The sequence below is a fragment of the Pseudorca crassidens genome, chromosome 6, assembly GCF_039906515.1.
Source record: "Pseudorca crassidens isolate mPseCra1 chromosome 6, mPseCra1.hap1, whole genome shotgun sequence".
Classification (NCBI taxonomy): Eukaryota; Metazoa; Chordata; class Mammalia; order Artiodactyla; family Delphinidae; genus Pseudorca; species Pseudorca crassidens.
The window spans coordinates 23582388-23606599 of NC_090301.1; the positions used below are offsets into that span (position 1 = coordinate 23582388).

At 35.4% G+C, this 24212-nt stretch overlaps 1 protein-coding gene across 1 annotated transcript in view; it reads right to left on the minus strand.

The window, feature by feature from the left end:
* Window positions 1-24212, minus strand: part of SPAG16 (sperm associated antigen 16) — an 891359-nt gene that overhangs the window by 739709 nt on the left and 127438 nt on the right. Inside the window, exon 10 of the mRNA XM_067740696.1 lies at window positions 6140-6267. Coding sequence (XP_067596797.1) covers window positions 6140-6267 — 128 coding nt within the window. The remainder of the gene's footprint in view (window positions 1-6139; window positions 6268-24212) is intronic.

Below are 24212 nucleotides of genomic sequence, written 5' to 3' on the forward strand. Positions count from 1 at the left end.
AAAAAGAATTTAATATTTAATTTGGAAACTCACATTTTAGAATATAATCGTGGTTTTTATAAACATATATAATTTATAGCCAGAACAAGATGAGAAATATTGACCCATGCTAAAAAATTACATTTCTATAACACCCATTTTTTTTGCATTAAAAGGTACTTAGTCACTTTTTCCATTTCTGGTGACTGCTTCCATGGAAGTGCATGAAATAGTACTGACATGAACCTAACCACTTGCCAGGGAGCACACATAGCTATGAACTGTGTTCACAGGAGAATCTAAGGGTCCCATCCACATCTAAGTCCACTTGGAAGTTTAATAGGCCTCCCAAACTTAACATGCCAAACCCCACATTCCAAACCTGGTTCTCCCTTAGCCTTGAAATTAACGGCCACTCTGTCTTCACTGGCTCTGACCATAAACCTTGAAGTCAACCCTAATTGCCCTCTCTCTCACCCGACATCCTGCCAACCCAAAAATCCTGCTCACTCTCTCATCAAAAAAATTCTTACCACTTAGCCTCTATAACACTATCATCCTAGGCCAGGAAATCTTTACAGTTCTCTTGAATTATTGAAATAGCTCCTAACTAGTCTGCCAGCTTCTACCTTTAACCCCCATTGACAGTCTAATTTCCATACAGTAGTCAGAGCACCTTGTTGTTATATAAGCCAAATTGCATAATTCTTCTCAAAATCCTCTAAAAACTTTCCAACATTCTCAGAATAAAATTCACAATCCTCCTTACTATGATCTATGAGGCCCTAAGTCACACTCTCTCTGGTCCCCAAATACCTAACTTAGTTTTCTCCTCCTCTTCTGCAAACTCACTTACTCTGTTTATACTGGACTCCATGTTGGAACATTTTGGACATGTTCCCACCTCAAGGGCTTTGCATTCGTTGTTCTCTCACCTCTAACCGTCTTCCTTATTCTCTGCATGTATCACTTCCTCACCCACTTCAGGTTTTCATTATGCATCACCTTCTCAGAACAGCCCTGGCCTCTGTGTTTAACCTCAAGCCAACAGGAACCTCTATTCCATTTCCCTCTGTCTGCTTTGTGTTTCTCTATAGCACTATGGTCATCAAACATACTATAGCATATACGTGTTCACTACTGTTTATTACTTGTTCCCTGTAACACATGTAAGCTTCCTGGGAACAGATTTCTATGTATTTAATTAATTGTCCAGAATAGTGTCTGATAAATGCTCAATAAATTTTTGTAGAATGAATGTGAAAGTACCTTCAGTCTGTTTTTTTTAAAATTCCACTCATCTTATAGAGCCTAACTCATCCATTTTCACAAAAATATAGTGCATTAGTCAGGGCAATTAAAGCAGTACCTCACACAAAGCATGATGAAGGTTGGAGAACTCTCCAAGCACACATGACTCAGAGATCCACGTGCCTTCTAGCACACAGTTTGTCACTTTCAAAGTCCTCTGATTCCAGCTATGAGGATGAAGTCAGAGACAGCAGAGAATCCCAATGGGGGTCTTAAGGGTTAACACACTTCAGAAGAATGGGAGATAAGATCTTCCAGTGGGCCCAGGGAGGAGGAAACTGAATTGGTGAGAATCTAGCTAGTCTCTAGCCACCCATAAACTAGAAAAATACTAAGATTTCATGTACTTTTTCATTTTTATAAAGTACTTTAAAATTTATGCTGCATGCCTACTAAAAACCATGGTGGAAATTAAGTAGAATGATAGGACTGACAGTGACTGGAGGAATGAGGAGTAAAACATTAGTCACATATTTCAGGAACTGCCTCTCCAAGGAGGTGTTATTTGAACTGAGATTTTAGAGATAAGAATGAGCCAGGTGTGCACAAACTGGAGAAGTAACAACACAAGTAGAGGGAAGAGCTAGTGTAAAGACCTGGGGGCAGAGAGAAGTGAGGCATGTTTGCAGAATAGTGAGAAGACGGGGTAGCTGAGAGTCCTGGGCAAGGAAGCAGGGGAGAGCATGTGGTCAACACAATGGGAGGAGGGCAGAAGTCCCAACTTGCAGAGCCTTGTAGGCCCCAGTAAGAAGTTTGGATCTTACTTTAAAACAAGGGGAAGACATTATTGTACCAAAAGCAGCGAATCTTATCTGATTTACATTTTTAAAAGATCAGTTTGGCTATTGTGAAGTAAGTGAATTACTGGGTAACGTGGGGTGAATTAGTAGGCTTTTGCAATAGCAAGAGAGATGGTCATGGTAATATAGATAGAGAGAAGTGGGAAAATGTAAATATGTTCTGGAGGAAAAGCCTATCAGACTTACTCTTAGATTTAATGGTGGGAATTGCAGGGTGAGAGAATGAGTAGTTAAAACTACTCCTAGGCTTTTAGCTTTAGTAAATTAATACAAGTTTACATTTTGCTTTTGCAAAAATGGGGAAGATCAGGAGACCCATTTTTCTGAGGGAAAATAAGAGTTCTTCCTGAGCATGATAATTCGGAGAAGCCTATTCGATATTCAAACTCAAGAGAGATGGCAATGGTAGAGATATTCCCAAGGTGATTATCTATCACTATATGGAGAGTGTTTAAAGTCTGAGCTTGGAAGAGGCCACCTGAGAAGATGCAGACAGTGAAAAAATGAAGCTCTGAGGCTGAGCCTGGGGCAATTTATCAACTGGAAGTCTAGCAGAAGCGAAGCAGCCTGCTGAGAAGGCACTGAGTAGGACAGCCTGGGACTCAGCAGGAAGACCAGGACCATGCAAATAATGGGAGTCAGGAGAGTAAACGCAGAGGTGGTGGTTGTATTGACTGCAGCTGAGAGGAGAGGAAAATGAGAATGGAGAAGTGGCCACTGGCGGTGGGCACCGAAGCAAGGAATGACTGACAAGAGTTACTTCCAGAGCAGAGGAAAGGAAGGGAGCTCCACTGGAGGGGAGAATGGAAGCGCAAGTGGAAGCTGTTAGCTCAGTCAGCAGTACTGTCAACTTTTTTACTGAAAGTGAGCAGAGCAGCTTCTAGGAAAACAGCATAGGTTTGGTGGGGGGTTGTAGGTTCAAGAAAAAGTCTTTTTTTTAAACTAATAGGAGTTACTGGAGTATATTTTCTAGCCTGATGGGAACCATCCTGTGAAAGTAGGAGAAAGACATCTATCTCAGAACTTAAAAACTCTGTTAACTAATCTGATTTAAAATCCTTCTGGTTCTTCAACCTATGAAACTGCACTCTATAAAAATGCAAATTAGTAAGACATTAAAATTCTTTTAATTATCTGGAATTTAATATGCATTTATTTTATTATGACCTTGTTGGAAAAATATACTAAAATACATTTTAGTAAATCTGTGTTTTCCAGGGAAAGAACGCACAATTAAATTCTCCACTTAAACACAATCTAATCAATTATTTTAATACTTAAGTTTAAAGCAATTATCCTACGTCAAGCTTGTCAGGGGAAAAAAGTATCTTGGCCAAACTCATAGGTTATATAGTTGTATGTTACTGACATACCTGTATGCTTGATTGTAAAAATAGAAACTATTTCCTTGGGCTTTTTCTATAAAATACCTTGTGGTTCATTCACTGTTTTATGGTCTGCTTTTGAGTTAACCAGACCTGATACAAAATTTTTCTCTGTGTTTCTCAAGGTCTCTGAGCCTCATCTGTGTGCGTGTGTGTGTGTGTGTAAGAGAGAGAGAAAAAAAGAAAAAAAAAATATATATATATATGGAGAGAGAGAGCTGGGGGAAAAATAGCTGAATCTTGGTATTGAAAGATGCTTTGTAAAACAGTTTATTGTTATTATTGATATTCTTTCATGATCATTGTCATTACTATCATTGTTATTTTGATGAAGTTAAGGAACCTATATACCATAGAGGAAGAACTTTATTTCCACTGATGATAATTGAAAAACAAAATAAATAAATTCACAGTTACTTATAAAACAAAAAACATTTTTTATTCTTTAAAGAAACATAATTGAGTCAATAAACATTATACTATTAAAGACCTATAAAGTACCAAACCTCTGTGTCTGTATATGGGGTGGTGGGAGCGGGGTGATTCAGTTTTAAATGAAGAACAGAGAATATGAAATTATCTGAGAAACACTAGAAATTTACAGTTGAATTTTATATTATGGCTAGTTAAGGATTGGTGGTATAGAATGAGAGTACAGAGAAAGTAGTAGAATAAAATAGGTGGGAGAGAGAAAAACAAACCTGTGACCAAGAAGAAATGGCGGTATAACGAAGCGAAACTGAGACAAATTGGAAAAGAAGAAACAGGCCAAAAAAAGGCCCAGGTAAATGAGTTGGCCCAAAGTCACAGCTTAATTTTCCTTTGAGGTATGTTACACTAGAAGATTAGTGATTAGTTTTCTACTCACAATTCTTTTTTTTGCTTTTTTTTTACTGCCTAACTCATAATGCTAGAATCTTCTCTCCTCATGGGCTAACTAGTGAAGATTATGACAGAGAAATTATTCCCTGGGTTGCAGTAGTAGTTATCAGGGCAGCTGTCTTTCCAAAGTCTGCAAATAAATTAATGTGGAATCCAGACTTTGTTTCTGACTAAGAGTCAAATGTTTCCCTCTTTCTCTTCTCCACATTTTCATTTAGTAAATGCTTTTCCCTTAACCTCCACTTAATCGTTGGTCAACATTTCCCATTCTCTCTGTAAAACACTCTGGCTGTGCTAGCAGTGCCCTGACTGCTCAGAGCTTCCAGACCATGCCCCAGCAGACCAGCACAAGCCACTCCCACCAGCTAAGGTCCACTATCACAAAGAGTCAGAGGAGTTTGTTACTAAACCTCATAAGCCAGTTGCATTTGCTACTATAATGTAATTAAAAACTAATCAAGGTGATGAAATATAAGTGTGATAAGAAGAATTGCTATCAATGAAAATTAAATTAATGCCATGGAAATGTGAGGAGATCATCTTCTGAGCGTCTGAAGTTCTTGTTTCAGATTAAGAAAATCATAAAATTGTTAGTGATACATTATTGGCATAGCTTATGCAAGAAATATGATGTAGAATTCCAATCAACAGTCACTTAAGGAAAGAAAAAGCCATGGCCTTACATCAAAAGACTGTCATGTGAATGCAAATGAACTGTTTTAAGTTGAAATAGAATACTTAAGGTATGAATGTATCATTATTATGGTTCCTTTTACTAACAGATCTTTTCAATTCATTAACCTACTGGTTTTGGTCATGGCAGAGTCTTGTTACATGAAAATAATCAAACAAATAGGTCTTAGAAAGTGAATATACATACAGTCATCAAGAGCAAGGTAAACTTTGCAAAATAAAACAAAACAAAACAAGAAAAACCTTACCACAGTTAAGTGTAGGTTATTAGAGTTGGTTAACATCCTCTTCTGAGACATTTTTCCTCATTAAGTATAAGAGGAGCAATTACATAATGTTTGCTATACATCTTTGTACAAATTTCTTAAAAATCAATAATATAAACTTGGGATTATATGAACAAATACAAGAAAACAATATTACTTACCTAAACCATAATCAAAATGATGTATCCATGATTATTTACAAAAGCTGACCACTTAGTAAAATTTTAAAGTACCATAGAAATCTACTGTAGAATGTATATTTACTGATTCTCCACAGAAATATTTTTCTCAAACACTCTGAATAGGAGTAGTATAAATTTTATAAGATTTAAAATGTTTCCTATGAATGTAAATACGCAGATTCATAAAACTTATTAGCAAGTAATAAGTTTTGCTTTTAAACTGATGTGATTATGGTTCTCAAAACAAAACAAAATAATGTGTTAATGTGGAAAAAAACATACACTGATAAAATTTTAAGTAAAATAATCAAATGAAATGCATAGCTGCTGAGATCCTATTTTTAAAACAAATCCTACAAACCTCTCTAAAAACAATCTGTGCTTTATTTTAAGCCAGAACTGCAACCTCTACATTAAAAATGCACAGTAGTGCACTTAGGCTGTACTGCCACCAAGTGCCTAAACCAGTTAGTTTTGAGACTCTTGCAACAGCTTTAAGCGGATTCTTTCAGTGCTATAAGTAGCAATTTCAGAAACAGGCTAAGAGCAAAACACTTTGACCATAAACAGCTATAAGAGTATCAAAATTTAGACATGACAATAAAATCTCAAAGGTATTAATAAAACATCAAGAATCTTACCAGCTCACTGGAAGTTCGTGAAGTCTAAATATGTCATTCAGCTTGTAGTCAAATTTTGCTGGACAAATATTTTCTTTGCATAAACACAGGTTTGGATTTGGTTGCATATCAGAGGGAAACACTGAATCCTAGAGAAAAAAATATAGCAAGAGTTCTGTGTAAAATAGACAACTCATTGCAAACACTGATACAGTTTTATTTAATATTATATTAGAATATAAATGCTACTATTATAATCCATCAGGATTTACCTTAAATCCCTTATTCCTGATTTTAGTTTTGAGAAAATATGTAAAAAACATAAAATTTTAAATAAGGCATATATCTACTTGCATAAATCTAAACTGCATACTACATGGTAAAAATTACTTGAAAAAAATCCCCTTATTGAATTACAATGAAGCACAATAGAGCATTGTCTTATATTATTGGTCTATTGTCCTTTTGCAATGTTTCCATCCCCAACAGTAACATCAACAAAATCTGTGATTATTTTTATACTCCTTTTGTTCTCTATAAGTGGGGAACTAAACACATTTTAATTGGATAACAAAATAACATTTATTAATTGATAATTACGGTTTTCTTTAAATCTGAGGACATAGGGCTAAATTAAAGGTACTTACTAAAGATAAAAAATTTCTGTCATAATCATTTTAAATCTCACATACATTAGAATCGACATCTTCCATGTGTTGCTCATTTCCCTCCCCACCCAGCAAACTCTAACGAGAGATAAAAGATCATTTTCAGCCCATGACAAAGTGGTCTCTCCTCAGTGGAAAGAAGACATGCTATGAATAGCACTTAATTAACACTTAATGATGGATGGATTAATGGTTCAATTCTACACAAAAAGGAAGTAATCAATCCGCTTACCCTTAACACTTTAAAACTGCCTTTAAAAGAGGGAGACATACTATTCATTTGCACACTCATTCATTTATTCAAAAAATATTTATGAGTGCTACTTTATCCCAAACATTATTCTAGGCATAGGGAATCCACCAATGAGCAAAGCAGATAAAAAGATTTGCCCTGGGCTTCCCTGGTGGTGCAGTGGTTGAGAGTCCGCCTGCCGATGCAGGGGACGCAGGGTCATGCCCCGGTCCGGGAAGATCCCACATGCCGCAGAGCGGCTGGGCCCGTGAGCCATGGCCACTGAGCCTGCGCGTCCAGAGCCTGTGCTCCGCAATGGGAGCGGCCACAACAGTGAGAGGCCCACGTATCGCAAAAAAACAGATTTGCCCTTGTGGAGGTTACATTGCAACAGATTCTTTATTATATCCTCAGAGTTGGAAAATGATAAAGCCAATTTTCATAACTGAAGTATTTTTCTGATCAAGAAAGTAATATACATCCTTATAGAAATTTTATGCATTTTATAATATTACAAAGAAAAAAATTAAAATTATTCTTACCACCCTGGTATAATTACTATTATCACTCTGGTTTAAGAATTTGTCTGCCTCTCTTTCTCAATTTTTACAAAACTGGAACCACGCTCTATTATCCACCCTCCATTTTTCATTTAACATTATATTACTGCATTTTCACAGTATTTAGTCTATTTTGAAAGAATGATAAATGTCATATTTTACTTAACATCAGCTATATTTGTTTGCCTCATGATTATCGATGCTGTGAACAAGGTTTTCTGTCTATAAATCTGCACTCACAATTTAGAAGTATAAATAAATAATAATCCAAATAAAATTAACATTTAACAAAAAACATGATACCTCTTCATGGATTGCTCTTTAGAATTGTTACATGAATTCACACCCCTGCCAGTTATATAGTGATATATACAATGTACCACATCTTTGCTAAGGGCACATTCACACATGCACATATTTCTTTCTCTTACGAATATTTATTATTGAGTGTCTATTTCAGGGCAGGCACTGGTTTCAGCTCTTACAATATATCACTGACCAAAGTAGACCTTGTGGAACTTGCATTCTAGCATCAGGACGCCATAAACAATAAAATAATAAATATGTAATTACATGATAAAAAGTCTGAAGAAACTGTTGCTAATTCATATATAAAACTATTTCATTGGTGTTTTGCCAATGAATTGATTAGATTAACTATTTTTGTATTTCTTTTTGTACTTCATTTTCTCTCAACTGTATATTTATGCCTTTTGCCCCTTTTCCTATTGTTGTGATGGTACCTCATTTTAATAATATTGCTTGGGCTGGAAATGGAGGTAGGATAAATTATTATGTTGGAAAACATAGCAAGGTGGAGCAGGATCCATTCTGAGTATAATTTTTTGACTACATGGAAATATCTAGAACCATGAACTTATTATCTACAGCAACTTGTATAACCACTGTTAAACCGATCATTATATAAAACTAATACAGGCATTTAATAAACCTAATCAACTACAACCTGTTTGATATATAGGGAAATATAATAATAACTGAACAACTATTTTAAAAGAAGATTTACAAGAGCAGTAAAGGAGACAATAGCCAATAAATTGGCAGGCACGATCAGAAAGGTAAATACAGGATACCTAAATAAGGACAGTGCATAGAGGAAGGAAAATAAATCTTAAAACTATTCTTCAAGCTACATAACCATTATCATTCCTTTGTACTGACAAGGTACAATTTGAGGGCAAAGCTAAACTCTCAGTAAGGTGCTTTGACAGGTCAATGGTCTCAACTCTAAGGACATGTTGAAATTACCATGTAGCTTTTTAAACCATACCAATACCACCAAGCCCCACCCCAGACCAATTAAGTAATAATTTCTGAAAGAGAGGCTCTGACACTGGTATTTATTTTATTTTAAAGCTCCCCATGTGAAATAAATGTCAGGATTGAAAATCTTGGCTTTTCCTCACAATTCAGCTTTACTACATACTAGTATGTGAATTTAGTCAAGCTACTTAACAAACTTTCTAAGCTGTATTCTCCCACCTGTAAAATACAATCAAAATCATACTGAATTCATAGACTGCTATGAGGATTAAGTGAGATAATCTCTGTAGAGCACTAATCATATGCTTGGCATCTAATAAATCCTTAATAAACATTAGCTATTTCTGTGTTTATTATTGCTGCAACTAGTGGCACATGTTAATTTCAACTGGTGAGTAAATTCACTGAGTTATTTCATACTTTACTTATTATAAAATACTCTATCTTAATCAAATTCCAGGATTAATTTCTCCTGGTATGCTGATTACAGCAGACTCTACTATGACCCGACCTGTCAGAATACAGTCTCATATCTGTTAACTGCTGGCTATCTCTCTTCATCCCAGGATCAATAATAAAAGGAGTCCTTACTTCACTGGCCAGCCAGTTGAGGTTAAATACAGCCTTGCTGCTTATATTCATAGGATGAAACACCAGATGGGTAACTTTCTCTCCATTTCAGTGATATATCAGTTAGGCATCCCCTGTACCTATCCTGATTGGGAAGCCAATTATTTATTTTGGCCTCCTTCCACATTAGTCTCTTGGGTACCCAGGCTCCATATCTATGCCATTTGACTTGTGTCTGCTTCTCTATCTTGTTTATTGTTTTCCATTGAGCTAACATTCATGGGAATTGCCCAGAACAACCTTGAATCTGAAGCTCAAAATTATTCACTCAGGCATTCACTTAACATTTGAGTGTTTCCTTTGTGTCGGGCATTAGTGTAGTTTACCAGACCACAAATATAAGTAGAATACACTCCTTCCATTGCAAGGACTCAGTCTCAAGAAGAAACAATATAAATGAAAAGAAAAGCTAGAGTAGAAATATGCAGAAGATATTTAGGTGAAGAAATAAGCAATGAAACTATTGGAACGAAGTAGATGAAATTATCATAAGTTGCATATATTGTGATTACATTGATAGATGACAGAGAAAGATAGATAATGCGTATGAAGCCAAGTGGAAAAAGGAATTATAAAGAGGCCACATTACTACAAATGTACTACAAATTATAAAAGTAGCAACCTTCATACATGCAATGAATGAACAGAAGATATAAAAGAAAAATATTTCATCAAATCTAGCAACAATAAAATATACAATACCTCACAGAACACTAATAAGAAATTTACTAAACCTACAGAAAGAAAAACACACTTTATTCAGAGATATAAAGCAAGGGCTGATTGAATATAGATAGTCCATGGACTAAGATAGAAAGTCTATTAATGAACTTCAGAAGTTTGATTTAAATATTTAATTCAATTCAAATAAAAACTTCAGTGTGAATTTTGAGGAGTCTTAGAAAATTATTCTAAAATTAATCTGGAATAACAAACCAGGCAAAATTGCATTGACATTTATAATATCTCCATTTTACAGCTGAGAAAACAAACTCATAGTAATTAATCCAAATACAAACAAAAAGTTTAAGTATAAATGACTCCAAATCAAACAATTTTTCAACTATTACAAAATGATTACTAAACAAGAATGGAATATTTCCTTAATCATTCAGTTATCAAATTGAACAAAGACATAATTTTTGATAATATAATAATGCAAACTGTTGGACAAGATACGGAAAAAAAATATTCTCTCACTTGGGGTGAGTGTAAACTGATTTGACTTTTCAAAGAAATTTCTATCGAAATAAAAATTGACTTGGTAATTCCACAGCTAGGAATTTGCCTTGTGGATATTCTCACAAAGTTTCACCAGATTACATACACAAGTTTTCTTTTCTGTTTATGTTTTTTATTTATTTGTTTTTGTGATTTGCTTTTGTTTTCTAATACACAGCATTTCTTACAATATAAGATATTAAAAGCAATCTAATTGTGCATCAATAACTTGATTTACTTTAAAAATTATAGTACTACTCTGGTGTACTACCTTTAAATAGAATGAGGTACATGAAGTGCTGATATAACCCTAGCACACCAGTATGGCCCTGTCAGTTGTTAAAATACTGAAAGATATTCATACTACTTGGAAAACAGCTGATACCCTGAGCACATACTCCATATTCCTCTCACCCCCACATTCTAGCTCCTTCTATGGGTACAACCCCTGCCCCTGACTTATTCATTTTATTGCCTAATTAAGGTCATTTCTGGCACACCTGGGGCTCCAGGACCATTCTCCCACCCTACATCCAGCATCCATTCTGATTGGTCAGTGCTTATGCTCTCTAATGGTTGTCAAATATTTTGAATATCACTCTAAATTTATATATACTTATACAAAATTAACTCTATATTATTAACTTAAAACATTTATAGAATAGCATATAAGGAAAATCATTCCATTTTTATAAAATAAAAAAAGGTTCTACATAGGTAAGTGCTAATGTATCTTTGAAACATTTTTAGAGAGAGACAGAGAGAGCAAGAATCTTAACAGTGGTCACCGGGAGGAGATCAAGATGGCAGAGCAGGAGGATGTGGAGCTCACCAACCACCATGAACACATCAAAAATTCATCAACATGTGGAGCAATTCTCATTGAAAACAAACTGGAGACTGGCAGAAAGACTCTTACACAAACAACACTGTAAGAAAGATCCAGACGTAGTCAGGTAGGAAGGTAAGGGAAGTGATCAGATCGGTACCTGAGCCCCTAAGAGGGGACACAGAAGAGGAGCGAGATTACACAGGCTTGGCAACCCTTCCTGGGGGGTGGGCAGTTGAAACCCCGTATTGGGTGTCCCAGCCCTGGGGTATGACGCCAAGAGGATAAGTCCCCTTAGCTGGTTTGAAAACCAGTGAGACTGACAGTGGGACTGTAAGAAACTGAGACTCTGCTTGTGAAAAGTGCACACATGCTTGCTTACTCCCAAAACAAGGCAGAGGAAGCAGACTGAAACTGCCCAGGACTTGGGCCAGTTTCCCACAACCGCCCCAGCAGGCTCCTCAGCTTGAGCTGAGAACTGGCTCCCATCCCTCTTGCTCCATGGTGCAGCTGCACACTAGGTTGAAGGCTGCCACAGGCAAGGAGAGTGCACAGATGTGGGGGACGGAGCCAGCTCAGACCTGACAGAGCATCCAAATGGAGCGAGGGCAAACATTACTGCTGTTCATAAGGGCAGGAGATGAGGAGTGGTCTGGAGCTCTGACTGGTTCCAGGACCACCCTACCACATGCCCCAGCCCATGCTAAGCACCTGCTCTGGCCCCTCTTGCTCTATAACACAGCTCCCCACTAGGGCAGAGGCTGCTACTTCTAAGGAAGGTATGGAGTTGTGAGGGAAGGAGTTGACTCAGACCTGACACAGCATCTGAAAGGGGCAAAAGAAGCCATTACTGGCATTCGTGAGGGACAGCAGATCAGGAGTGTTCTGGAGCTCTGACTGGTGCTGGGACCACCTCAGCCTGCACGTCGGCCCATGCCAAGCTCCTGCTCCAGCCCCTCTTGTTTCAGCAATGCTCCTCTCTGGACTGAACATGTCAATGCTTGGGGCAGAAAGCACACACTTCTAGGGAACAGAACCAGATCAGACATGAACACCAGGGCTTCTGCTCCAGCAACATGGGATTCAACCCACCCCCGATATGGTGGTGTTGGCTATGGAGCAGAAAAGAAGCCCCAGCTAACATCTGGCTCTGGTCCTAGCTCTTCCATCTCCAGTCCTACCTACTACCGATGTGATGGCTGCTAGCACACACTGACTGATGACATGACTTCTGCTCACTTCAGATTCAGCTCTGCCACCAAAGCCATTGGACACATGCAGACAATATAGGGACATTCCCACAGAAGGACAGGAATATGTAACTAACTGTTTGAACTAATTTCATAAAGATGGAGAAATTAAGCAAAATGAGAAAACAGAGAAATTTTTTTTCAAAAGAAAGAACAACAAAAACCTGAAAAAACAATTAATGAAACAGACATAAACAATTTACCAGAGTAAAAAGTTCAAAGGATTAGTAATAAGAATGCTAAATGAACTAGAGAAAAGAATAGATGAACATGGTGAGGATTTTAATAAGAAACTAGTCAGAATTGAAAAATACAATAACTGAAATGAAAAACACACTAGAAAGAATTAAAAGTAGACTAGGTGATAGAGAAGAACATGTAAGTGATCTGGAAGATAGGATGATGAAAATCACCCAATGAAAACAGCAAAAAGAAAAATAAATTTTAAAAATGAGAACAGTTTAAGGAACTTTTATGACAATATCAAGCAGACCAACATTCACATTATAGGGGTCCCTGGAGAAGAGAGAGAGAAAAGGGTCAAAAATGTATTTGATGAAATTATGGATGAAAATTTCCCAAATCTGATGAAGGAAACAGTATCAAGGTACAAGAAGCACAGAGAGTCCCCAAAAAAGATGATTCCAAAAGGAAGCACAGCAAGACATATTATAATTAAAATGGCAAAAGTTAAACATAAAGAGACAATTCTAAAGGCATTATGAGAAAAACAAAGAGTCACGTATAAGGGAACCCCCACATGGCTATCAGTTGATTTTTCTGGAGAAAGTTTGCAGGCCAAAAGAGAAGGGCATGATATATTTACGTGCTGAAAGAGAAAAACCTACAAACTATGATACTCCACCAGGCAAGATTATCATCTAAAATGGAAGTAGAGGAAAAAACTTCTCAGACAGACAAAAACTAAAAGAGTTAATGAATACCAAACTGACCTTAAAAGAAATGTTAAAGGGTCTTAACAGTGAAGGGGAAAACATGAAGATGTAAAATAGGACATCAAAAACAGAAAATGTTGGGGAGGGGAGTAAAAAAATGTAGATCTTTTAGAATGTATTTGAAGTAAATGACTACCAGTTTAAAACAAGTAGATGTAGGTCAACATACATGAACCCCATAGTAACCACAAATCAAAAACCTACAACGGATATACAAAGCTAGAGAGAAAGGAACACAAACATACAAATAAGGAAGATCATAAAATCATAAGGGAAGAAATTAAAAAAGAACAGGGAAGAACCACAGAAACAACCAGAAAACAAGTAACAAAATTGGAATAAGTACTTATCCATCAATATTCACTTTAAATGTCAATAGACTAAATGCTCTAATCAAAAACATGCCATGTGGTGGCTGATTAGATTAAAAAAAAGAAAAACAAGACCCATTTATAAGCTGCTTATAAGAGATGCATTTAAAAGCTAAGGACACACAGACTGAAAGTGAGGGGATGGAAAAAGAAATTTTATGCAGATGGAAATAACAAGAAAGTTGGGGTAACAATACTCATATCAGAAAAAAGATCAAAGAAGCAAAGAGCTAGTTTTTTTAAAATATAAACAAAATTGATAAGCCTTTAGCATGCTCCTCAAAACAAGAAGAGGACCCACATAAACAAAATAAGAAATGAAAGAGCAGAAATGAAAACTGATACCATGAAATACAAAAAAATCAAGAGAATACTACAAACAGTTATACGCTAACTAACTGAAAAACTTAGAAGAAATGAATACATTTCTAGAAACAATCTTCCAATACTGAATCAGGAAGAAATAGAAAATCTGTACAGATCAATAGCTAGAAGAGAAATTGAGTTTGTAATTAAAAAAAACAAAACAAAACCTCCCAGCAAACAAAAGTCTAGGACCAAATGGCTTCACAGGGGACTTCTACCAAACATATTAAGAAGGGCTAATATCTATCTTCTCAAACTGTTCCAAAAATTGAAGAGAAGGAATCATACCCAAGTTCATTCTATAAAGCCACCATTACCCTGACACCAAAACTAGACAAAGACAATATAAAAAGAAACTACAGGCCAATATCTCTGATGAATATAGATGCAAAAATCCTCAACAAAGTATTAGCAAACCAAATTCAATGATACATAAAAAGGATCATACACCACAATCGAGTGGGATTTACTCCAGGGATGCAAGAATGGAATATATCTGAGAATCTAGCAATGTAATACATCACATTAACAAAAGGATAAAAAATCACCTGATCATCTCAATAGATGCAGAAAAAGCATTTGGCAAAACTCAACATCCATTCATGATAAAAACGCTCATCAAAGTTTGTACAGAGGAAACATATCTCAACATTATAAAGGCCATTTATAACAGACCCACAGCAAACATCATATTCAGCATTGAAAACCTGAAAGCTTTTCATCTAAAATCAGGAACAAGATAAGGATGACCATTCTCGCCACTTCTGTTTAATGTAGTAGTGGAAGTTCTAGCCACAGTAATCAGACAACAAAAAGAAATAAAAGCCATCCAAATTGGAAGGGAAGAAATAAAACTCACTATTTGCAAATGACATGACACTACATATAGAAAAACCTGAAAGTCTCCACTACAAAACTATTAGAATTAATAAACGAATACAGTAAAGTTGCAGGAAACCAGATTAATATACAGAAATTTGTTGCTTTTCTATACACTAATAATGAAATATCAGAAAGAGAAAGCAAGAAAACAATCTCATTTAAAATCTCATCCAAAAGAATAAATACTTTGGAATAAACTTAGCCAAGGAGGTGAAAACTTATACTCTGAAAATTTTAAGACATTCAGGAAGGAAACTGAAGATGATACAAAGAAATTATAAGGTATCCTCTGTTCATGGATTGGAAGAATTAATATTGTTAAAATGTCCATACTACCCAGAGCAATCTACAGATTTTATGCAATCCCTATCAAAAAATCCCTGACATTTTTCACAGAACTAGAACAAATAATGTTAAAATTTACATGGAACCACAAAAGACCCCAAATAGCCAAAGCAATCTTGAGTAAAAGAACAAAGCTGAAAATATCACATTCCCTGTCTTCAGACTATAACATAAAGGTACACTAATCAAGATAGTATGGTACTGACACAAAAACAGACACATAGATCAATGGAATAGGATAGAGAAACCATAAATAAATTCACACACTTATGAACAATTAATTTACAACAAAGGAGGTAAGAATATATAATGGAAAAAAGACAGTCTATTCAATAAATGGTGCTGGGAAAACTGGACAGCTACATGTAAAAGAATGAAATTCTCATACCATATAGAAAAATAAACTCAAAGTGAATTAAAGACCTAGATGTAAGACTTGAAACCATAAAATTCCTAGAAGAGAACATAGGCAAAATACTCTGACATAAATCGTAGCAATGTTTTTTTGGATTAGTCTCCTAAGGCAAAAGAAATGAGCAAAAATAAACAAATGGGACCTATTTAAATTTTAGACCTTTTGCACAGCAAAGGAAACATCAACAAAACAAAAAGACAACCTACTGAATGAGAGAAAATATTTGCAAATGATATGACTGATAAGGGGCTAACATGCAAAATATATAAATAGCTCATACAACTCAATGTCTAAAAACCAAACAACACAATTAAATAATGGGAAGAAGACCTGAACAGTCATTTTTCTAAGATATACAGATGGCCAACAGGCACATGTAAAGATGCTCAACATTGCTAATAATCAGATAAATGAAAATCAAAGCCTCAAAGAGCTACCACCTCACATCTGTCAGAATTGCTATCATCAAAAAGTCTATAAATAATAAATAATGGCAAGGATGTATAGAAAAGGGAACCCTAGTACACTTGGTGGGAATCTAAATTGGTGTAGCCACTATGGAAAACATTACAGGGAGGTTCCTCAAAAAACTGAAAATAGAACTACCATATGATCCAGCATTTCTACTATGGGGTATATACCCAAAGAAAAAAAACACTAATAAAAAGATACATGCACCCCCATGTTTATAACAGCATTATTTACAATAGCCGAGATATGGAAGCAACTTAATTGTCCAGCAATAGATGAATAGATAATTGTCTAGCAATAGATGAATGGAGACACACACACACACACACACACACACACACACACACACTAGAATATTACTCGGCCATAAAAAAGAATGAAATATTTCCATAAAAAATAATGAAATATTTGCAACAACACAGATGGATCCAGATGTTATCAATATTATGCTTAGTGAAATAAGTCACACAGGTAAAGATGAATACTCTGTTATCACTTATATGTGGAATCTAAAAAATAAAACAAATGAATATGGCAAAACAGACTCACATATAGAGAAGAAACTAGTGGTTACCAGTGGGGAGAGGAAAGGGTAGAGGGGAAAGACAAGGGCTGAAGACTAAGAGGCATAAACTACAGTATAAAATAAACAAGCTATAAGGATATGTTGTATTGTATAGGGAATATAGCCAAAACTCTATAATAACTTTAAATGGAGTATAATAGATAAAAATATTTAATTACTGTGTATACCTGAAACTAACATAATATTGCAAATGAACTATACTTCAATAAAAAATATAAAAAATTAAACAGAGGCAGTAGCTATGAATGTTCATAGCGGCACTATTTACAAGACATGGAAGCTAAGACATGGAAGCAACTTAAATGTCCATCGACAGACAGATGGATAAAGAAGATGTGGTATATATAAATACACATACACACACAATGGAATAATTTTCAGCTACAAAAAAGAATGAGATAATGCCATTTGTAGCATTATTGGATGGACCTAGAGATTATCATACTAAGTGAAATAAGTCAGACAGAGAAAGACAAATATCAGATGATATCACTTATATGTGGAATTAAAAAATGATACAAATGAACTTATTTATAAAACAGAAATAGACTCAGACATAGAAAACAAACTTATGGTTACCAAAGGGGAAAGAGGGAAGAGGAATAAATTGGGAATTTGGGATTAACAGATTCATACTACTATGTACAAAATAGATAAACAACAAGGACCTACTGTATAGCACAGCGAACTATCCTCAATACCTTGTAATAACCTATAGAAAAGAATCTGAAAAGGAATATACATATATATATAGATATAGATAGATAGATAGATCTGAGTCAGTTTGCTGTACACCTGAAACACTGTAAATCAACTATACTTCAATTTTAAAAAGGAAAAATATTATATTAAAAAACAACAAAACATGAAAAACTTAAAAAAATAAAATAAAAAGGAGGTAGGAGGTTCAGGATCAGAGAGTGGGATATGATTATAGAAACAGAGTTTGCAGTGATGTCCCCTGAAGATGGAGGAAGGGGCCATGATCCAAGGAATCCAAGCAGCCTCTAGCAGCTGGAAAAGTCCAGGAAAGGATTCTCCCCTAGGGCCTCCAGAAGAAACACAGCCTTGACGCCTTGTTTTCAGATTTCTGCCTTTCAGAACTGTGAGTTAATAAATAAGTGTTGTTTTAAGCCAAAAAACAAAACTAAAGAAAAAACAAAATAGTTGTCACCAATGCATGCAGTAAATAGAGATCAGAGCAAAGGGAACAGAATTAATTACTTTTAATATTATACCTTTCTTTACTGCTTGAATATTTTATCATATGAATGTATCATTTTCTTAAGTTTTCAAATAAAGTAATGTATATAAAAGATCTAGTCTACACATATTAAATGCCTTCTAACCTGTAACTAGTATTTTCAAACCATGGTTTAACGGGATATGATACAGTTAAAAACTTAGATTTAAATGACTGTTCAAATAAAACAAGTTTGGAGGGTATAACAGAGACTTTAAAGAGCTCTTCTACATTTCCCTGCCTCTCTCACAGTTAAACTGAGTTAAAGTTATTGGGTTCTGTAAAACAGGATGTGAGTAGAAATGATGGAAGCCTCTTCAAGTCCTAGCCCTTAAACCTCCCAACATAGTTAACCATTTCCCTTCACCTGCCACAATGACTTTGGAGGACTATTTGGAGGACTATGGCTATTTGGAGGACTATGGACTACTTTGGAGGACTATTTGGAGGACTATGGACTATTTGGAGGACTATGGCTGCCAATACACCTGAGTCACTGAATGAACTCAGAGGAGTCACACCATCCACAGTGAGTACGAACCTTAGTTGTAAAAGCACTTTGAATTTGGAGGCTTATCTCTTGTAGCAGCTAATGTTGTTTACACTGACCTATACAGTTAAAAATGATGATGCTTAATCATTTGCCATTGACATTAATTTTTAAAAATACAAGGTTAAAAGAGGAATGTTTTAAAACAGACAATGCATTAAATGAACACTGCCTTAAAACAGATTTTAAAGTGATTTTTCTCTCCTTGTCCTAAATTCCCATGTTGAGAGGAATTTACCAGAAAAAGAGAAGTTTTGTTCAGGCTTCTGTGCCCTCATTATTTCATTCATCATGCAAGTAGTCCACTGCCTGCTGACAAACTTCACACATCGCTACCTAGGAATGACTGACAGCTGACATTACCTGTTAAGACTTGATTGAGCTAATTGACATTCATAGTCTGAGTATTAAAATGAGAATGAGTCAGGATAAGTCTTCCTTCTTCACTTATGTATTTGTTCAATTGCTTGACCTTTAGGTTTGTTTGCATTGTTGTGGCTTTAGATTGTAGGGAGGATTATACTCGCAAAATGCTGTTTTCATATGCATTTAGGCATTTTTGATCTAATACTCCTAAAAGTATCTAATAATTCTTTAAAGTTTCTGCTGTATATGATTATATCAAGTAAATAGTTTTGATACATTTTTAAGGCTATCACTGAGTCATTCTTTGACCCATATCAAATTAGACTAAAGTAAAAAGACTAGCAAAAACAAAAGGTACAAACAATAAACAATCACTTGAGAACTCCTCTAGTTTGTCATATTTTTAAAGTATATTTCTAGACTAAACTACGTATTCGTGCCAAATCCCCACAACAGTTCTGCATGTTGGATATCATCTCTCTTTTACAATGGACAAAAATAGAGCTCAGGTAGGAGCTGATTAGTGGAGTGATCAGCTAACTGATCAGTGGTAGGACCAGGAATCAAATTCTATCTTCCTGGCCCCAAAGCCTCAGTTATTTCTTCTTTGCCCTATAGCTCCAGTATCTATGTAAGTATTCTTGTGTCTCCAGCTGGACCCTATTAACTAAGATACATTGATAAAATACTTAAGACCTAACTTTTCTTCTAGCTTAAAAGAATCATTTGGCTTAACTATAAACTACAAACAGCTCCTGAAGTTGCTGAAGAGAATGCCATATCTACTTGGAATTTTCAGAATTCATCTTGAAGCAGGCTTGGGAGTTACAAGGAGGTAGATGAGGGATGAACATGATGAGACGGTATATCACTTTGATTACAACATGGCCACACAAGGATCGTTTATCATCCTCATTTTACTGATGGGTAAAATCAGTCTAAAATAATCTAACCCCTTTCCCAATGTCATGGATTTGTTAGGTTAAGAACCTCAGATTGAAATCCAAGTTTGTCTGACTCCAAAATCCTTTTCATTTTACCATATTTTTTCCCAGTTCTTTCATCAAGCCCTGTTGATTTAAACCTTTTTGTTTTTTTAATGGGCTTCCTAAACAGAAAGAGTAAAGATAATGAAACCTTTTTACCTTAATGGCTTGGTAATCATTATGAAAACTACTGTTGAATAATACAACTTTGTTTACCTTCTAGTTTTTCTGTCTCCTTCTAATTGATTACAGCAATTTCTACCCTTTTCTTCATCCCCTTTTTGTGTGGTTTCTAATCTGCTATAAGCCACAAAATACTACAACCAGATCAATTAAGAATAGCTTCTTAACTATGACAATAAGGTTCTGTATTAAGACCTTCCACATAGTAGCACAATGATTTTTAATGCAGATCTTTGTCTCTGGTGAGATCTCCCTGTTGGTTTTGTTGACGTGTAAGTCTACATTTTTGATGACTGAGTCTCCAGAAGACTCAATATAGATTAATCAATAAAAGTTGCTGTGAAAACTGATTTAACTATTTGGGAAGAAAAGGTAAAATATTGCATCTTATCCTGCTCCCAAATTAATTCCAGATGGATTAGAGTTCAATGTTAAAAAAAAAAAAAAAAGAAATCATGAAAGAACCAGAAATAACATGTAAGTAAATATTTATATGATTTTGGAATACAAAGCCCTATCTAAGCATAACATTAAGGAAGAAATCGTGAAGTAAAAACAGTTATAATGATTATGCAATTTTTTTTTTTTTTTTTTTTGCGCTACGCGGGACTCTCACTGCTGTGGCCTCTCCCGTTGCAGAGCACAGGCTCCGGACGCACAGGCTCAGCGGCCATGGCTCACGGACCCAGCCGCTCCACGGCATGTGGGACCTTCCCGGACCGGGGCACGAACCCGTGTCCCCTGCATCGGCAGGCAGACTCTCAACCACTGCGCCACCAGGGAAGCCCTATGCAATTTTTTAAACTTCTAAAATTAAAAAAAAAAAAAAAAATCAAAGGAAAAACTGCAAGGAAAATGTTGGTATGTACAAGTAATAATATAATTACATATAAAAATATTTTTAAATCAATCATAAAAAATTAGACTCTCTTGAAGAAAATAGTACAGTCTATGGATACAAAAATCACCCATAGAGTAGTCAGTAAACATGTAAAAATGGTCAGTCTCACTAACAATTTAATAAATACATAATAATAAATGAGATGCTATTCATTTACATATTGGAAAACTATATTTTTAAATGAGAAATTGGTGAGGTACTCTCACATACTGCAAGTAATAATATAAACTTATATAAACTAATTTCTAGAAGGAAATTTAATAATATGTATCAAACTTATTAAGAAATGATCCAATACCTTCTATCAGTAAGCCTATTCCTAAAAATGTATTCTAGGAAAATATTCAGACTAATGTGCTAGGATGTATATATAAAGATATCCATGGACCATTATTTATTATAGTGAACTACTAGAAACACCTAAATTCAAAAAAAAAAACAAAATGATTAGTTAATTGAATTATAGAATACCATGCATCCAGGTGATGGGACACTATTTAGCTATTAATAATTATATCCACAAAGAAAATTTATGGAACACAAAAGTACCCCTATTATATAGAGGACATATATATGATATATCTACATACGCATATGTGTGTGCAACTAAAAGAAAGTGTGTAAAATATTAATGGTAACTAACTGTATGCTGTTTATTTTATATTCACTTCTGCATTTTCAAATTTTTCTAGAAGGAACTGAGATTACTCTTAACACTTGGAAAAGCTTGATATTAAACATATGTATGATGTAAAAATAATACAGTCTAGGATTACACATCTCTGCCTTCTTAAACTTGGGTGTGGCTGTGTGATTTACCTGACCAATGAAATGTGAGCAAAAGCCACATGTGGTACTTCTGGGAACAAGCGTGAAGTTCCAGGACATGTTTGTCCACATCTTTGGTCCCTTCCTCCGATACTACGAAAGCAATGACAAGAGCTTCTTCATTGGCCTGCATTCCCAAAGTGATTATGATGAGCAGAGCCCCTTTGCTGACCCACAATGGCCATGTAGTGTACATGAGATATTTGTTTTTCTGTTTTAAGCCACTGAGATATTTGAGTTGGTTTTTGTGTGTGTTTGAGTATGCAAAGACACCCACATTTCAAACTGGTGTATATAAGACCACACACACTGAGAGTTTGGAATGTCTGAATTTTTCTACCCATTACCAAGTCAAGATAACCTATTTCTGTTTTAATCCCTGAGTAAAGTAACCATTTCAGTAATACTCTTCATTTATAAAAATCACATTATGACAGCCTTAATAAACTTAAGTTTTTAAAGCAAAGAATGAAGTCTACACCCCTCTCGTACACAGACCTTTTCTGAGAAATGGGAATAATGATCCAATTCATTTGTGTTCTCTTAGCTAAAATTCCCCTTCTGGGAAAGCAATAAATATCTTTCTGTTGGTAACTTTCTGTTTACCACTGCACATTTCTGGAGGGCAGCCAGCTGGCACAGGTCCTCTTATTGGAACAAAGAGTACACAGCTGGGTTGCTTATGCTTCTATTTCTCTGGAAGGCATCCTAGTGGCTCCCATAGTCACCAGGAGCCTAAACAGACACTAATCAAAATATAAGCAGGATCCACAGAGGTCAAAGGGTCACTCATACAGTATCCAGTTATTGCTTATGCGTAGCTATTTAAACATAGCTGTTTATTTTCTCAATGGTTTTAAATCAGATCGTTCACTATAGTAAGAAAATGGTTATAACATATTTTTAATCCTATTTGACCCAAAAATATAAGCAATTAAATGAAAGATGACAAAAATCAATGAATTAGACATTATGAAAAGGATATAATATATTTAGGTTTGTACAATAAGGCAATTCTCAACTAGCAGTTTTACTTGAAAATGAACAAAGACTTTCTGTCTTTATTAATTCCCCTCACTTAGCAGCATGTAAACTAAAATTGATAGACCTGGACTTTTCAGTGACTTTTAGGTTATAGCCCTCTCACTATAATTTTCATTTAAAATAAACAACTGCAGGGCTTCCCTGCTGGCGCAGTGGTTGAGAGTCCACCTGCCGATGCAGGGGACACGGGTTCGTGTCCCGGTCTGGGAAGATCCCACATGCTTTGGAGCGGCTGGGCCCGTGAGCCATGGCCACTGAGCCTGCGCGTCCAGAGCCTGTGCTCCGCAACGGGAGAGGGCACAACAGTGAGAGGCCCGTGTACCACAAAAAAATAAATAAATTTAAAAAAAATAAAAAAATAAACAACTGCAAAATCTCTATGAAACAGAGACCAAGAATTAGTCTTATAAAGGTTAAATTTGCCCAAAGATATATCTTGACCAGCTAGAGACTGCTGAATTGTATGACATGTCTAGTTGCATTCACAGCCTAATATATTCTCTAGTTGGCAGGCTTCCAAAATGAAGAATAATCATGCATTTTTGAAACTGAAATTGCAACATTTAACTTAGCCTTCTTATCCTGACTTTAATGCAGTTAAATTAAGAACTGTAATTAAAAAAAAATATTAAGTCATCCAATTTTTCATTTTGGTAAAGCTTGTTATGGAATAATGCAAATATCTAAAAAGTTTCAATTTATATTATATGTAAAATAATCCTGTACAATAAATTATAGCTTTTGTTTAACACTATTACAATCACATAAAGGTGCTGCAGACTCAAAAATATTCAAAGGAAGAGTGAATGAAATGGAGAGACATATACAGAAAGCACAGAGGATTCTACCATAATGATGACACAGGTGACCATTTCTGTCACAGTGACAGGCATTGAAGCAGTGCTAAAAAATGCTTTATGCAAAAGT